A 13,469-nucleotide genomic window follows, 5' to 3' on the forward strand; every position below is an offset into this window, starting at 1 on the left:
TAATTATATAATAATTTTTTTTATTAATAAACATATAAATCTAATTAATAATATATATATTGAAATTGTGAAAAATTATTAGATACTTTCAATATGATAGACTTTTAATTTATAACATGAAAATTATTTTTAAAATTTATATTTTTTTAAATTTTAAATAGTATTAAAATTTTATTAATATTAAAAAAAATTAAGGACAATTTTTCCCAAGGCCCAATATCTCTTTGAGCTAATATGAATTTCTTCTTGTATATTTTTTATATTTTAAATTCATAATAAATAAATTTATCCTTTTAAAGTGGTATTATCCTCATAACGTTATGAGGTCTTTAGTCTCGCCTGCGTAAAAGAATTTATGCTAAGAGTAGGCACAGCAAACAAGTGGAGTCGTGGTGGGCTTGGGCCTTGGTATTTTCTACTGAGAGCTTATGAGAAATTTGGTGCGCTACCCGGCGGCAGGATATCATTTTCGGGATAAATTAAAAATTATTAAATGAAATGATATGTTTCTAATGCAATTGGAAATATATATTAAAATAGTGTAAAAAATTTTATAGAAGATATTTATTTTAAACAAATAATCTGAAAATTGATTATGGGTTTGATGAGGACGTTTTTGTTTTATAATGGCATGGCTTCTTTATATGCGAGAGAGGAGCCTGGAAACCTGGAATAATCGGGGCGGTGGACTTGGAAACACAGAACAGAAGCTTGGAACGGCGATTAGAGAGAGAGAGATACAGAGAGTCACGTTATAAAACCCAAAAATGCAGTATTTCCCGTGAGTTCTCACAGGCCAATAAAGCCTTAACCTTCAACATCATTTCACGTATTTCACTCTTCATTTCCACTTCCATTTTCGTCCATCTAGAAGCTTTCTTGATCACTTTGCTGAACTCCTACGGAATTGTTATATATTTGGTGATTACTTTAAGTTAACTTTTGGTATGTGTTTTCTGCTTTGATCTTTTTTATATTTTTAGTCAAAATTTTGGTTCTTAAGCTTCTGGGTACTTTTAGATTCTTGATTCTTAAAGAACTTTTCCTATCTGGGTGCTAGATAGATTTTAACTTTATTTGAACTCTCCTTCTGGGTTTGCTTAGATTGGCTTATACATTATTCCTTGAGTGAGTTAGAGCATGTGGTACAACTGTCATTCATTTTATATGTATCATCTTTTTCAATTTCCATTTAATGCATTGATCTTCGTGTGATCTGTACCATATTTGGTTACTAAGTTTGAAACTCTTCTTCACTGGGGTTTGTGTCTGCTATTTTGGTATTGAAGCACTTTTGAGGTGTGATCCATCATCATCATTTGAGGTTGTTGTGAGAGCATTGGAATGGATTCTTGCTCTGTGGCCGTCAAAGCCAATGCCCATGTGGCAAAACCTAGCAAAGGTGATTTCAAGAGTGGAGATAAAGAGTTTTGGGGTGAAAGGATCAGAGGGAGTCTCAACAACAGTATTTGGTCCCATCAGATGACAAGAAGCTTAAGAGCTGAGAGGAACGTCATCAAGGTCAAACCTGGTGTTGCTTGTGCTGTTTTAACATCAAATAATCCCAAGGAGGTTGTGGTAAGTTGATTTAGTACTTCAATCTATAATGTTCCTGACTTGGATCATTCTTTGAGATTCTAATTTTTGTGATATTTGATAAGATCCATTTTTTGCATGTTAATGAATGGATATTTGTATAGTTTATTCTAATTTCTGCTTTCTGATACATGTAGTTCGATGTGTGATCTCATTCTTAAATTTTGGATATTTGATCATAGACCTTACAACCACCAAGATTTGAGAGACGAAAAGTGGATCCAAAAAACGTAGCATCGATCATATTGGGAGGAGGTGCAGGGACTGCGCTGTTTCCTCTTACCAGAAGGGCAGCAACACCAGCTGTAAGAAATTGTGTCCAATCTTCTTAAGTATACTGTGCTATAAATAATGAACTTTTATGTGATGGATATAGAAATCTGAAAGGCTTTCATGTGTGTTATTTCTCAGATGTTGGTCGGTTTGATTAAGGTTGAACTGAGATTTATTAAAATTAAAAAAGAAAAAGAAATTGGCTTTTGAATAATGAAATTCTCAGATAGTCAAACCTGAATGGACTATCTAGTCAATTTGTTGTCCACTCTAGTTTTTATTGAAGTATGTGAATTATTTTAATGAAGTTTGAGGTTTCATCATGCAGCTCATGTTCTATGCAGGTGCCAGTGGGAGGATGCTATAAGCTAATAGACATCCCAATGAGCAACTCCATCAACAGTGGCATAAACAAGATATTTGTGCTGACCCAATTCAACTCTGCTTCCCTTAATCGACACATTGCACGCACATACTTTGGAAATGGCATTAACTTTGGAGACGGTTTTGTGGAGGTATGATTGCTTTCAAGATGTTGTACTATCCCTCACAATTTCCATTGTGGCAAAAGGAAATTGAATTTTTCACACAACATTTTCTTCTGTTTTCCTGTTATATAGGAGCTTACATTCAACACTACACAAACTTGTGATTACACTTACACATGAAAAATCAGACTCGTTGGAAATTAATTTATCCCCTGTGATTTTGCCATTTAAACAAATTCAGCTTTGAGGAATTCAACAACCAAATGCCATTTTTAAAATTATTGAATGGGAAAGTAGATTGAGATCAAAGAATGTGAACTTGTCTATGATACAAGAGAAGACTTAGTTTTTGTGAAATTCATTCTCATGGTAATATCAGAAATCACAAATTGCCTGTCGGAGTTGTGTTATATCTGTAAGCAGCAACCTTCATTTGCTTTTCAATTTTTACTGCTTCCCTAGGATAAAGGGTCACAGTAACAATAACCTATCCAGATTTAACTTGTTGTGTAAGAGATGTTAATTAAAAAAAAAAAAAAACAGCTTGCAATCTTTTTTTTTTTTTTTTTATTTGAACTACTTGATGATTCCTTCATCATGAGATGATAAATATCTAATTCACCTGCCAAACAGGTTCTAGCAGCAACTCAAACGCCTGGAGAAGCAGGAATGCGGTGGTTCCAAGGAACAGCAGATGCTGTGAGGCAATTTACTTGGGTTTTTGAGGTGAAAATGAAAAGTTTTATTTGCAATTGTTGCATGATCTTAAGCTTTACATGAATATAACTAATTGTACTCTAGATAGTTATTCAGTTGCTCTACGACTTTATATTGTAGGATGCCAAGAACAGGAATGTTGAGAATATAGTGATCTTGTCTGGAGATCATCTTTACCGAATGGATTATATGGATTTTGTGCAGGTGTGCTATTATTCCTCCAATAGCATTGACTTGTGTTATATTTTAAATTTTGTACATCTGGCTTACCCATTTGCTATGGATCTACAGCATCATGTTGACAGTAATGCTGATATCACAATTTCATGTGCTGCAGTCAGTGAGAGGTTTTTTCACTCGTCACCTGTGCTTCAAGTCATATATTTCATAGTTTGTTTATTTCACTGAATTGTAGTCTCAATATTTCATCTAACTTGGAGTCGATACTTTGCAGCCGCGCATCCGATTATGGTTTGGTGAAGATAGACAACAGGGGACGAATTGTCCATTTTGCTGAGAAACCAAGTGGTGCTGAACTGAAATCAATGGTGAGGACTGCACAATTCATGTGTTGGACATGCCTTCATCATAGTTTCCTTTGAATTTATACCTGCATCTCAAATTGTATCAAAGATGGGTAATTGTGGTACCTGAATCCTGAAATTCCAATTCTTTATAAAGTGATTGTTTTACAAAGAACAAAGAGAACTGGCATCTAGTTTCTGGCTCAAAGTAATGATTTAAGCTTTGCCTTGACTACCATTTGTTTTAATTAAGCATTCTACTATGAAGATCAGCTTCTTTTTCTCAAATCTGGATATATCAGGATAGTCTAAATCCCTAGATCTTAGACTGTTAAACATCATCATAATAAGACCTCATGTTATGATTATCTTGTTAGCCTTTTTCATTACCTTACGTTCATGTGATAAAATTACTATGAAACCTAATATATACTAAATGACTTGAATGTAATTACAATTTCCATGTTTGATTCAATGCAGCGGGCAGATACCACTCATCTAGGATTGTCTCTGCAAGATGCCCTGAAATCCCCGTATATTGCATCAATGGGAGTCTATGTGTTTAGGACTGAGATTCTTTTGAAGCTTTTAAGGTGGAGATATCCTACATCAAATGACTTTGGATCTGAAATCATTCCTGCGGCAGTTATGGAGCACAATGTCCAAGTAAGAATATTCTAACATATTGAACCATTTAGTCTTTAATATGTTTCCTTATCGTTTCTGTTAGTAGGGTGGACATTCAGTCTAGAACAACCCCTCCTCCTTTTTCCATTCGTTTTATCTATCTCTTGATCATGTTGCATAGAAAAAATAACTATGTTTGACCACGAAGCAATATAAATTTGAGCAATTTGCTCATTAAGATTTGAGATGTTCTGCTCCAACACTATGTATCTGTGACTCTGTATGATGTCAGAATTATCTTACTTTGACTTTTAACAGGCATATATTTTTAGAGACTACTGGGAAGATATAGGAACAATAAAGACATTCTATGAAGAAAACTTGGCTCTCACTGAAGAGGTTGGTATTTTATCATTTTGGTTGTGGATATTCTGGCTTCAATATCCCTTTACTCTGTTAGATGTACAAGAGTGGCACACCACAAAAGGGCGTTGACATTTTGGCTTATGCCTGAAGAAAATATAGTGTTATTTACATTGCTTTCATTTTCTCCACAGAACAAGCACGATTTTACTCACCTTTTCCTGGAACCTTGTCATTGTAACTTATAACATGAGAATGTATACACAGCATTACGATGGTAGTGATTGCCTATGCACGAACTTGTTTATATCTTATGTTTGCCAAGAATTACACAAGTTTCATGATCTGGAACTTTCTTATTGTCATTGCAATAACAAGGCTAACAGCTGCAAATTGACCAAATCTCTTGTGCAGTCTCCAAAGTTTGAGTTTTATGACCCAAAGACACCCTTCTACACATCTCCTCGATTCCTACCACCAACCAAAATTGATAAATGCCGGGTATGCTGCTATCCTTTGGGATAAAATTTGTAGCTTCATCGTGCTATCTTGTTTCTCATTCTTCAGTTGGGTTTTGCAGATTGTAGATGCAATAATCTCCCATGGATGCTTCTTGCGAGAATGTACTATACAACATTCTGTGGTTGGTGAACGCTCACGTTTAGATTATGGTGTTGAGCTAAAGGTGATCTATCATAGTTTCCTCACATTTTTCTCTGATGACATCGTTGAGTGATTAGCAACTTTCTTTTGTCCAAATTTAGGACACCGTGATGTTGGGAGCTGACTGTTACCAAACCGAAGCTGAAATCGCATCTCTTCTGGCAGAGGGGGAAGTCCCTATTGGTGTTGGAAGGGACACAAAGATCAAGTACTGTAATCTATATAAAATAAGATACTCAAATGCAGTATAAAATGCTTTTTGTTTTCTTCCTTTTTTTTTTTTTTATTTGGTTGTGCAGACTAAACTAAGATATGAAATTACTGGGATTATGAGTTCTGACAATGAGCTTATGAATTTTTCTTTGTAGGAAATGCATAATAGACAAGAATGCGAAGATAGGAAAAAATGTGGTCATCACGAACAAAGATGTAAGCGATACCTCAATTATTTTGTTCTAACAATGAATCTTTTAGATGAAGTGTCTGTGCATATATCTATATATCTTGAATTATTATTATTATTATTTTTATTTTCAGGGTGTGCAAGAAGCAGACAGGCCAGAGGAAGGATTTTACATTCGTTCTGGAATCACAATTATATCGGAGAAGGCAACAATAGAGGATGGCACAGTGATATAAATGGATCCAGAGCACGTTTCGAGGACTGGCTGTACAAGGTGTTGACAGAGGCACCTTGTTGAGTGCCTAGTGAAGAAGCTGCCATGATGAGTGATGACAATGGCAGCATTTTGGTCTCTCGAGAAGGAAGCTGCACCACCTTTATCGTGTGTAAATTACAGGCTTCTCCTGTGCTCATAAAACTAGAGCTTCATTCTAGAGTTATGGTCGCAATAAGCCCTCAAATAAATCAAAAGAGCTTATCAATTAGCTACGTAGTTTCTTTTTAGAGTACCTGTCTATAAGACCTGATAAACTTTGTATCAGTATGGATTTTATTTTAATAATATTATGAAGCCTTTACGTGTAGTAAAACGGTTAAAGCTTTATGTGAATATATGAATAACGAGGCTTCACATTTGTGTAATCACCTTCCTTGCATTGCTATTTAAAAATGTAGCCATTCTTAATGTCAGTAGCTGATGATGATTAGCAGGAGAATTAAGCAACTTCCTCGTGTTTCTGGTTTTAAGCACTTTCATCAATTCATCCAGAATTTCCCAATCATTGGTTAATGTAAATCAGTTTCAGAATGTCACTTCCATCTCATCTCATACCTTTATTTTATTTTTATTGTTTCTGGTCTCCTCATGTTTCTGGTTTTGGATTCTGTTGGTAGATTTCCTGTGTCAACCTGCTTGCTGGAATCCTAAATATATATTTTTTTTTTCGCTGGGATTTTATGGTGTTTATATGTCATGGATGATAAAGTCGGAATATAGTATGTTTTAAAATTATAATTTTCAGCTATATATAAATCACTAGACACTTCTTGATGTGTTGCGCTGATATATTTTACTTTTTAAAATTATTAATAGAGTAAATAATTAAAATATAATATTTAAATTGAGAAAAAATATTAAAAACGTAAAGAAAATAGTGAATTTTAAGAATATCTATATATTTATATAATATATAAGGGATAAATATTGACTTTCTCAAATTACTTTTTATTATTTATAATATTTATAATTATATTTTTATTATTTAATTTAATTTTATAATTTATATAAATTTAAAATTCTTAATACTTAAAATTTAATTGTCTATATAATTTTAGAGTTTATGTAAATTTAAAATTTTTAGTCTTATTTATATTTAAATTTTAGTTAATTGAATTTTTATTATAATAAAATTTAAAATAAAAATTTATAAAAATACCTTAATTATTTATATTATTTACAAAAATAAAAAATATTTTATTTATATAAATCACTTTTTAATGAATTTTAATATATTTTTATCTTTATTTTATAATTATTTATATAAAAATATTTTAATATAATTATATTTAAATTTATATAAATAAACAAAAAATAAATTAATTTTTACCAACTAAACATATAAATTCTTTTATTAATGTTTTTAAAGTTTTATTTTAATTAATTTTTCATAAGTATTTCACATAAAATAAATTTATATTTTTTTTAATAGTAGATATATTTCTAAAATATTTAATTATTGCATGAATATATAAATTAGCTCTATTTAAAATTGAATTTATAAATCCTATATAAATACTACTACATTCATTGATAAGTTATATATATATATATATATATATATATATATATATATATATATATATATATATATATATATATATAACAATGGAAAAATATTATAAAAAAATTTATATTCATTGATTTATGAAAAAATATTTAATTAATATGTAATATATAATAAAATTATATGAATATAAAATTTTTAAATAATATATTATTACATATAAAGCATGTAAAACAAATTGTATGTATAGAAAAAAAATAAATAGATAAATATATTATTTAAAAAATTAATAATTAACATAATATGTTAAGTTTGAGTTTAATTATAAAATTAATAGAATTAATAGAGTGATTAGAATTTATAATACTGATTTTTTATTTTAAAAAGGTACATTATTAAAATTTTTTTAAAAAAATTAATAGCACTAAATGTGCATTCACACAAAAAAATATAATGATTTTTTTTAATACTATAATCTTATTCTAGCATGAAAAATAATAAATGTGTAAAAAGAATTAGGGATCATATTTTGAATATAAAATTATATTTTAATTAAATAAATTTATATTTAAATATAAACATAAATTAATATTTTGATTTTAAAATAGTCTATTTTTCATATGAATACAAATATTAAATCTTTTAATAAAATTTTTATTTATTTAAATTCAATAACTTTTTTTACTTCATATTTATCATCAGCTTGTACAATGTCATCACTAATGTTTCTTGATTTGGGACTATTATGTAAAATATCATTATTTTCATAATCGTCGCCACCATCATCGTTTATATTGGTCAAACTAAATTGAAAATTTACTTTTCCATATTTTTAAAACTTCATTTCAAGCAATAAAAAAAATGTTTTAAAGGATCAAAGTTGTGAGATATACAAGCCATCTATGTTTAAGTGTTGTACACGTCATCGGTACTATATATCTAAATCAAAGTATCTATCACATGTTGATATTTTTTTTATTGATTCAATTAAATAAAAAATTTAATAGATCAATACCAAATTCAAAAATTAATGGTCCATATTTTTTGAATTTTTTTAAGTAAAATAAAAATTTTAAAAAAATTAAAATTATGAATAAAGTACGGATAACACTTAGATTTAAATGTTGTATATAGTTAATCCTCTCAACAATCACAAGCAATCTAGATAAAAAGAAACTGAAGAAATCTTCCCCAAATGTGAATTTATAACTAATAATATTGCCTTTTAAAAATTCAAATTCAACAAGTACAAAACACTCCATAGTTAATATATATTGTAGTTTGGATGTATGGAACTAATTTGACCTGCCATTGAAATTTTTTGGGAGCAAAACAAAGGATCTCTTCAACTCAAATTTACTGTATACTTAGATGGTTAGCTCCTGTTATATATAGTTTTATTTTATAAGAAAAAAATAAAAAAATTGATATGAGAAGAACAATAAATAAAAAGAGTAGGAAAATTTGTTTTTGCTGTTATATTCTATTGTTTATATTTATTTCAATGCTTGGCAAGAGAAAAGGAGATAAAAGGTGAGTAGATCCGGTGAGCGGCTACTAAGGGATTGGATTATAATATTAATGTTTAGTGGTGTTTGATCTTATGGTTATAGTTGTGGCTGCTGAGTTGATATTGATCTTGTAGTTATTTCAGCGCTTTCTATCCTTAAGCACATGACTACCGATATTTAAAGAATCAAATTTGAGGCACAATAATTTTTTTTATTAATTGTTTCTTTTTTTCAATTTAAAGAATTAATGATCAAATTAAAAGCTTAATAACATCATTCTTCTTGAATCTAGTTTTTTCTATTAGATTTATTAATTTATAATTAAAAAAATTACAAAATAGTAGTAAGAATAATTGAAGATATTTAAAAAATGTAAAAAAAAAAAATTTAAGGGACTCGTTAATTTTTAATTTAATATTTTCTTTGAAACAATTTAATTAAATAATTTAAAGATTTAAATTTTAGGAACCGATTAAATTGTTAGGATAAATTCATGAAAGAAATTCATGCATTTTGATAAATCTAAGACATCAAAGGCATCTTCAGAATGGAGAATGTTATATAGTATTTGCATGGTACTTATATAAATGATCTATCTATAATATCTGTTTATTATTTATATATAATATATAATAAATATAAAAATATAAAAGAGGGAACAATTGAACAGAATGGATTTTTTTTTTTAATTTTTCTTATAGCCTGTATCTCTAATTTGATTGGTTAAAAGAAAAAAAAATAATAAAAAGTTTCATTGTTTCAAATAAAATAGGAACCAATTAGAAATCCAATATAAATAAAAAATTAATTTAGTTAACTGGTTCAAATAAAATAGAAATGAATTAATTTTGAGTAATTAAGATTTATTCAATTTAGGATTATAATTAATTAAGAAACACTTTTATGTTTAGATTTTACTAGCTAATACAAATAGGACTAAGAATTATAAATTTATATAAATTACAATTTGTAAGGTTAAATTGTATAAAAAATAATATCTAAAATACTAGAAATATGAATTTGAATTTAATGTTTGTAATTTGAAATTGATAATTCTTGAGGCCATAACCAAACTCCACCAATCTATTATCTTTACTCAATTTTGCAAAATCATAAGCCTCAGTTTTTCATTCTCTACTAGACCAAATATACACAGAAGAGTAGAGCAATTATACAGTAAGTTAGTGATTCCATGTAAGACGTATATATTAAATGATAAATCACCGATAAGTTAATATGTAAATGAGTTTAATTATAATAAAGAAAACTGTTTGATGATTATTTATTTTGGGTTTACTTTTTTATTTATAAGATTCACTTTTATTTATGTGTTTAAATTTTATTTATTTTTCAGTTTATATAAAATTGTCTGCTTAAAATCACCATATTATTATATTATTTTTTTTCAAAATTTCATAGCGAAATGTTATTTCTGGCAATCAACACCTTTTGTCCATTCACGTTCCTTGATGCTAGATTTTTATGCCTTTTTTACCAAAACAGCTTGACTCTTAAATTAGAGGACAAAGGGCATAAAAGTGGGGCTTTTGGCCCTCCCTAATTTTTTTTTTTAAATATAACATTCATCTTATAATAATAATAATTTATATAAATTTGAGATATTAAATATTATAAAATGTGAATATCTATTTGAAATACTTTAAAAATAAAAGAAATATTGAAAATAAAGAAATGAAAATAGAATAAAAAAAAGGACAATAAAAAATGATGAAGAAAAAATAAAGCGAATATGATACATATTTTAAAATTTGATTTTAGCATAGCTAAATATTCAAATTTCTTGTTAGTTAGGGAACATGCTTTATATATATATATATATATATATCTACTTATTTGTTTTTTACCCAATTCTCATATATTAATTCTAATAATTTTCAACTTTGATTCATAGGTTAGGATTTGTAATTTAGATAATTAACAAAAAAGATTTCAATCATTTTAGCTGGGATTCAAATATTTTGTAATTGTTGATCATTTCATAAATAGTATTATTGTTATTATTCTAATACCAAATTAACTTATGTGCACCAGTGAACTGGTTTTAGCTCTCAGAAAGCTTGGTAATAATTTATTTATATGAATATAATTAAATTTGTATTATTAAATATTATTCAGGTATAATATGAATCTTTTTGATAAGTTATTTTAGGTTATTTAAAATAAATAAAGTATAAATTTTTATTAATTATAATAATTATATGTCTTTTTTTTCCTCTTTAATTCACTTTTATCTCTCCTTTTCTTTCTCAGAAGTTTGGTTACCTAACTAGAAGAGATGCTTTGCTCATAGTAAGTTCTATATTCTCTTTTGTCTCTTTGAATTTATAGAGAGATCAAATACAATTGAATAACTCAAATATTTTAACTCCATTTGCTACCACAAGAACAATTGGAAGTTTCAAAGCTGTAGAGAGTAGCTTCATTTCTTGACAAACCTGAGGTATCATTTCTGTTTATGTTGACAGAGAAAGTCAGTGGTTCTTCTTACCTGGTTGTTCGCGTTTAGTGAACTGTGGGTTCATCATCTTGTGGAGCTCTTAGCTCAAGGAGTATGGTTCCATAAGGAAGCTTCAAATCCATCTTGTGAGACTCTCTTTGGTCAAGTGTTGATTGAAGGGCCTTGTTTTTACTAAAATTACTACAGAGCCACCAGTTTAGCTTGAAATGCTAGTCTTAGTCTTTGCTCATAATTATAAAATTACCATCACATGAATACTAGCTTTATTGAATTGAAATGCAAAAATTTTGGGATCAATAAAAAGAGGCTAAAAATTCCAGGAACAAATTTGCTATTCTAGGAAATATATGATTCTTCTATAAAATAGGTTCCTTACATGGTGTGCACATTCTATTAGTATTACAGTAGCCTTGAGCAATTTTTTTTTCCCCTTCTTTTCATTATTCTATTCTTTTCTTGATGTTATTAATTAATGTGATGTTAGAAATTATAATTTACTTAGTGCTCGCACTTGGTTATGAGTATGATTTTCATCTTATTAATTAAGTACTTCATTATTTTCAAGATATGAACAAGTGCTCTATAGCCAATCTTTTAATTATTCATTGATTAGTTAGTTTATGATGCAAATTAATCAAATGATAAGACCTTCTCTTTGAAGAAGATCTTGGTACCATCAAGAGAAAATATCAATCTGCAGCATTCCATTGCAGTGGATTGGATGGAGAATATTACAAATGTCATAATTCATTGTTATCAACAAACTTGCCTTGGTCATTAAATTGCCACCATTTGTGGCTGCTATGAGCTTAACGAAAAATAAACAAACATACTATATTTATATCTTCGCTTTGATTTTACAAAATAGCCATCAACTTTGGTTCTTAAATAATTCTACCTCTTCGCAATGTCACAATGCAGATGAAAATCCATTGATTTTATAAAAACAAATCTACAACTATTTTTGGCACTTAGTCCTTAGTATTTTTGGCCAATTTAAAAGTTTTAACTTTTAAATTTTATATGCTAATTCGTGAAATTAAGTGTATTCCAAGGGACTTGTAATGTCAATTGAATCAAAAGAGCTTAATTCAATATGAATTGTATAATTAATTTTGAGAATTACTAAGGACTATTATATATATTCAAATTAAGTAATTCAATAATATTTTTCAAGGCAAACAACAAATAGAGAGCATCTAACATAGCTTCAAAGAGACTTCAAAGAGATTAACTCTTTAAATTTCATATTATCATTAATGATAAATAACTAAATGTGGGGTGTATACACTATTTTTTAGTTTATTTAATTATTCTTATTTGTTTTAATGTTGTCCTTAATTTTGAATTATGATACAGGCGTTAGCTTCTCACTTAAAGTAAATTTATTTATATACACATGCATACAAAAAATACAAATATCATGTGTTACCCCCAAGTTTTCTTTGAGCATAAATGTTTTTATTTTCAGCCAAGATCAAATATTTGGATCTACTTGAAATGTGAAATACACACTTGTTATATTGCATTATATATTATTCACAACATATATTACAAGAATATTTGTACAAGCTTTATTTTCGCAGAAAATCTCTAAAGACTACAATTCTCATCAAAGAGCCAACAATTATAAATAATTAAGGTGTTTATCTGCCTGCTTAATAGGCCAACTTTATTCTGTCGCAATAAGCAAAGCGTTTGTCTGCCTGCCTAACGGCCGACTTTACTCGCCCGTTATAACTAAAGCGTTTATCCGCCTGCCTAATTGGCTGACTTTACTTACCAGCCTTGATTAATGTGTTTATCCGCTTGCCTAACATGCCGATTTTACTTGCCCGCCATAACTAAGGTGTTTATTCACCTATCTAATGGGCTGATTTTACTCGCCTATCATAACTAAGGCATTTTTCCGCCTGATTAATGGGCCAACTTTACTCGCTTGCCCTAACTAAGGTGTACATCCGCCTGCCTACCAGGCTGAATTTACTTGTCCTCCCTGACTAATGCATTTATCTGCCCGTCTAACGGGCTGACTTTACTT

General features: G+C 28.8%; 1 protein-coding gene across 2 annotated transcripts; it reads left to right on the top strand.

Moving 5' to 3' along the window:
• Positions 1-652: 652 nt before the first annotated feature.
• LOC110673078 (glucose-1-phosphate adenylyltransferase large subunit 1) lies at positions 653-6,296 on the top strand. Of its 2 annotated transcripts, none has more exons than XM_021836092.2 (15): positions 653-781; positions 1,290-1,578; positions 1,779-1,901; positions 2,214-2,384; positions 2,991-3,083; positions 3,195-3,278; positions 3,366-3,421; positions 3,529-3,622; positions 4,079-4,264; positions 4,544-4,624; positions 5,003-5,089; positions 5,169-5,273; positions 5,353-5,459; positions 5,620-5,680; positions 5,789-6,296. In XM_021836092.2, the coding sequence occupies exons 2-15, from the start codon at positions 1,345-1,347 to the stop codon at positions 5,888-5,890; spliced, it is 1,584 nt and encodes a 527-aa protein (XP_021691784.1). In that variant the 5' UTR covers positions 653-781; positions 1,290-1,344; the 3' UTR covers positions 5,891-6,296. The 2 variants fall into 2 exon arrangements, with proteins under 2 accessions (XP_021691784.1, XP_021691783.1); XM_021836091.2 differs by having other exon boundaries at positions 659-945.
• Positions 6,297-13,469: the final 7,173 nt, after the last annotated feature.

Source organism: Hevea brasiliensis, unplaced genomic scaffold (assembly GCF_030052815.1).
Source record: "Hevea brasiliensis isolate MT/VB/25A 57/8 unplaced genomic scaffold, ASM3005281v1 Scaf1, whole genome shotgun sequence".
In the NCBI taxonomy this organism is placed as follows: Eukaryota; Viridiplantae; Streptophyta; class Magnoliopsida; order Malpighiales; family Euphorbiaceae; genus Hevea; species Hevea brasiliensis.

Coding starts and splice junctions, on each gene's coding strand:
- LOC110673078 (XM_021836092.2), top strand. CDS start 1,345: ATGGATTCTTGCTCTGTGGCCGTCAAAGCCAATGCCCATGTGGCAAAA. Junction 1,579..1,778: donor ATAATCCCAAGGAGGTTGTG/GTAAGTTGATTT, acceptor ATTTGATCATAG/ACCTTACAACCACCAAGATT. Junction 2,385..2,990: donor TTGGAGACGGTTTTGTGGAG/GTATGATTGCTT, acceptor CCTGCCAAACAG/GTTCTAGCAGCAACTCAAAC.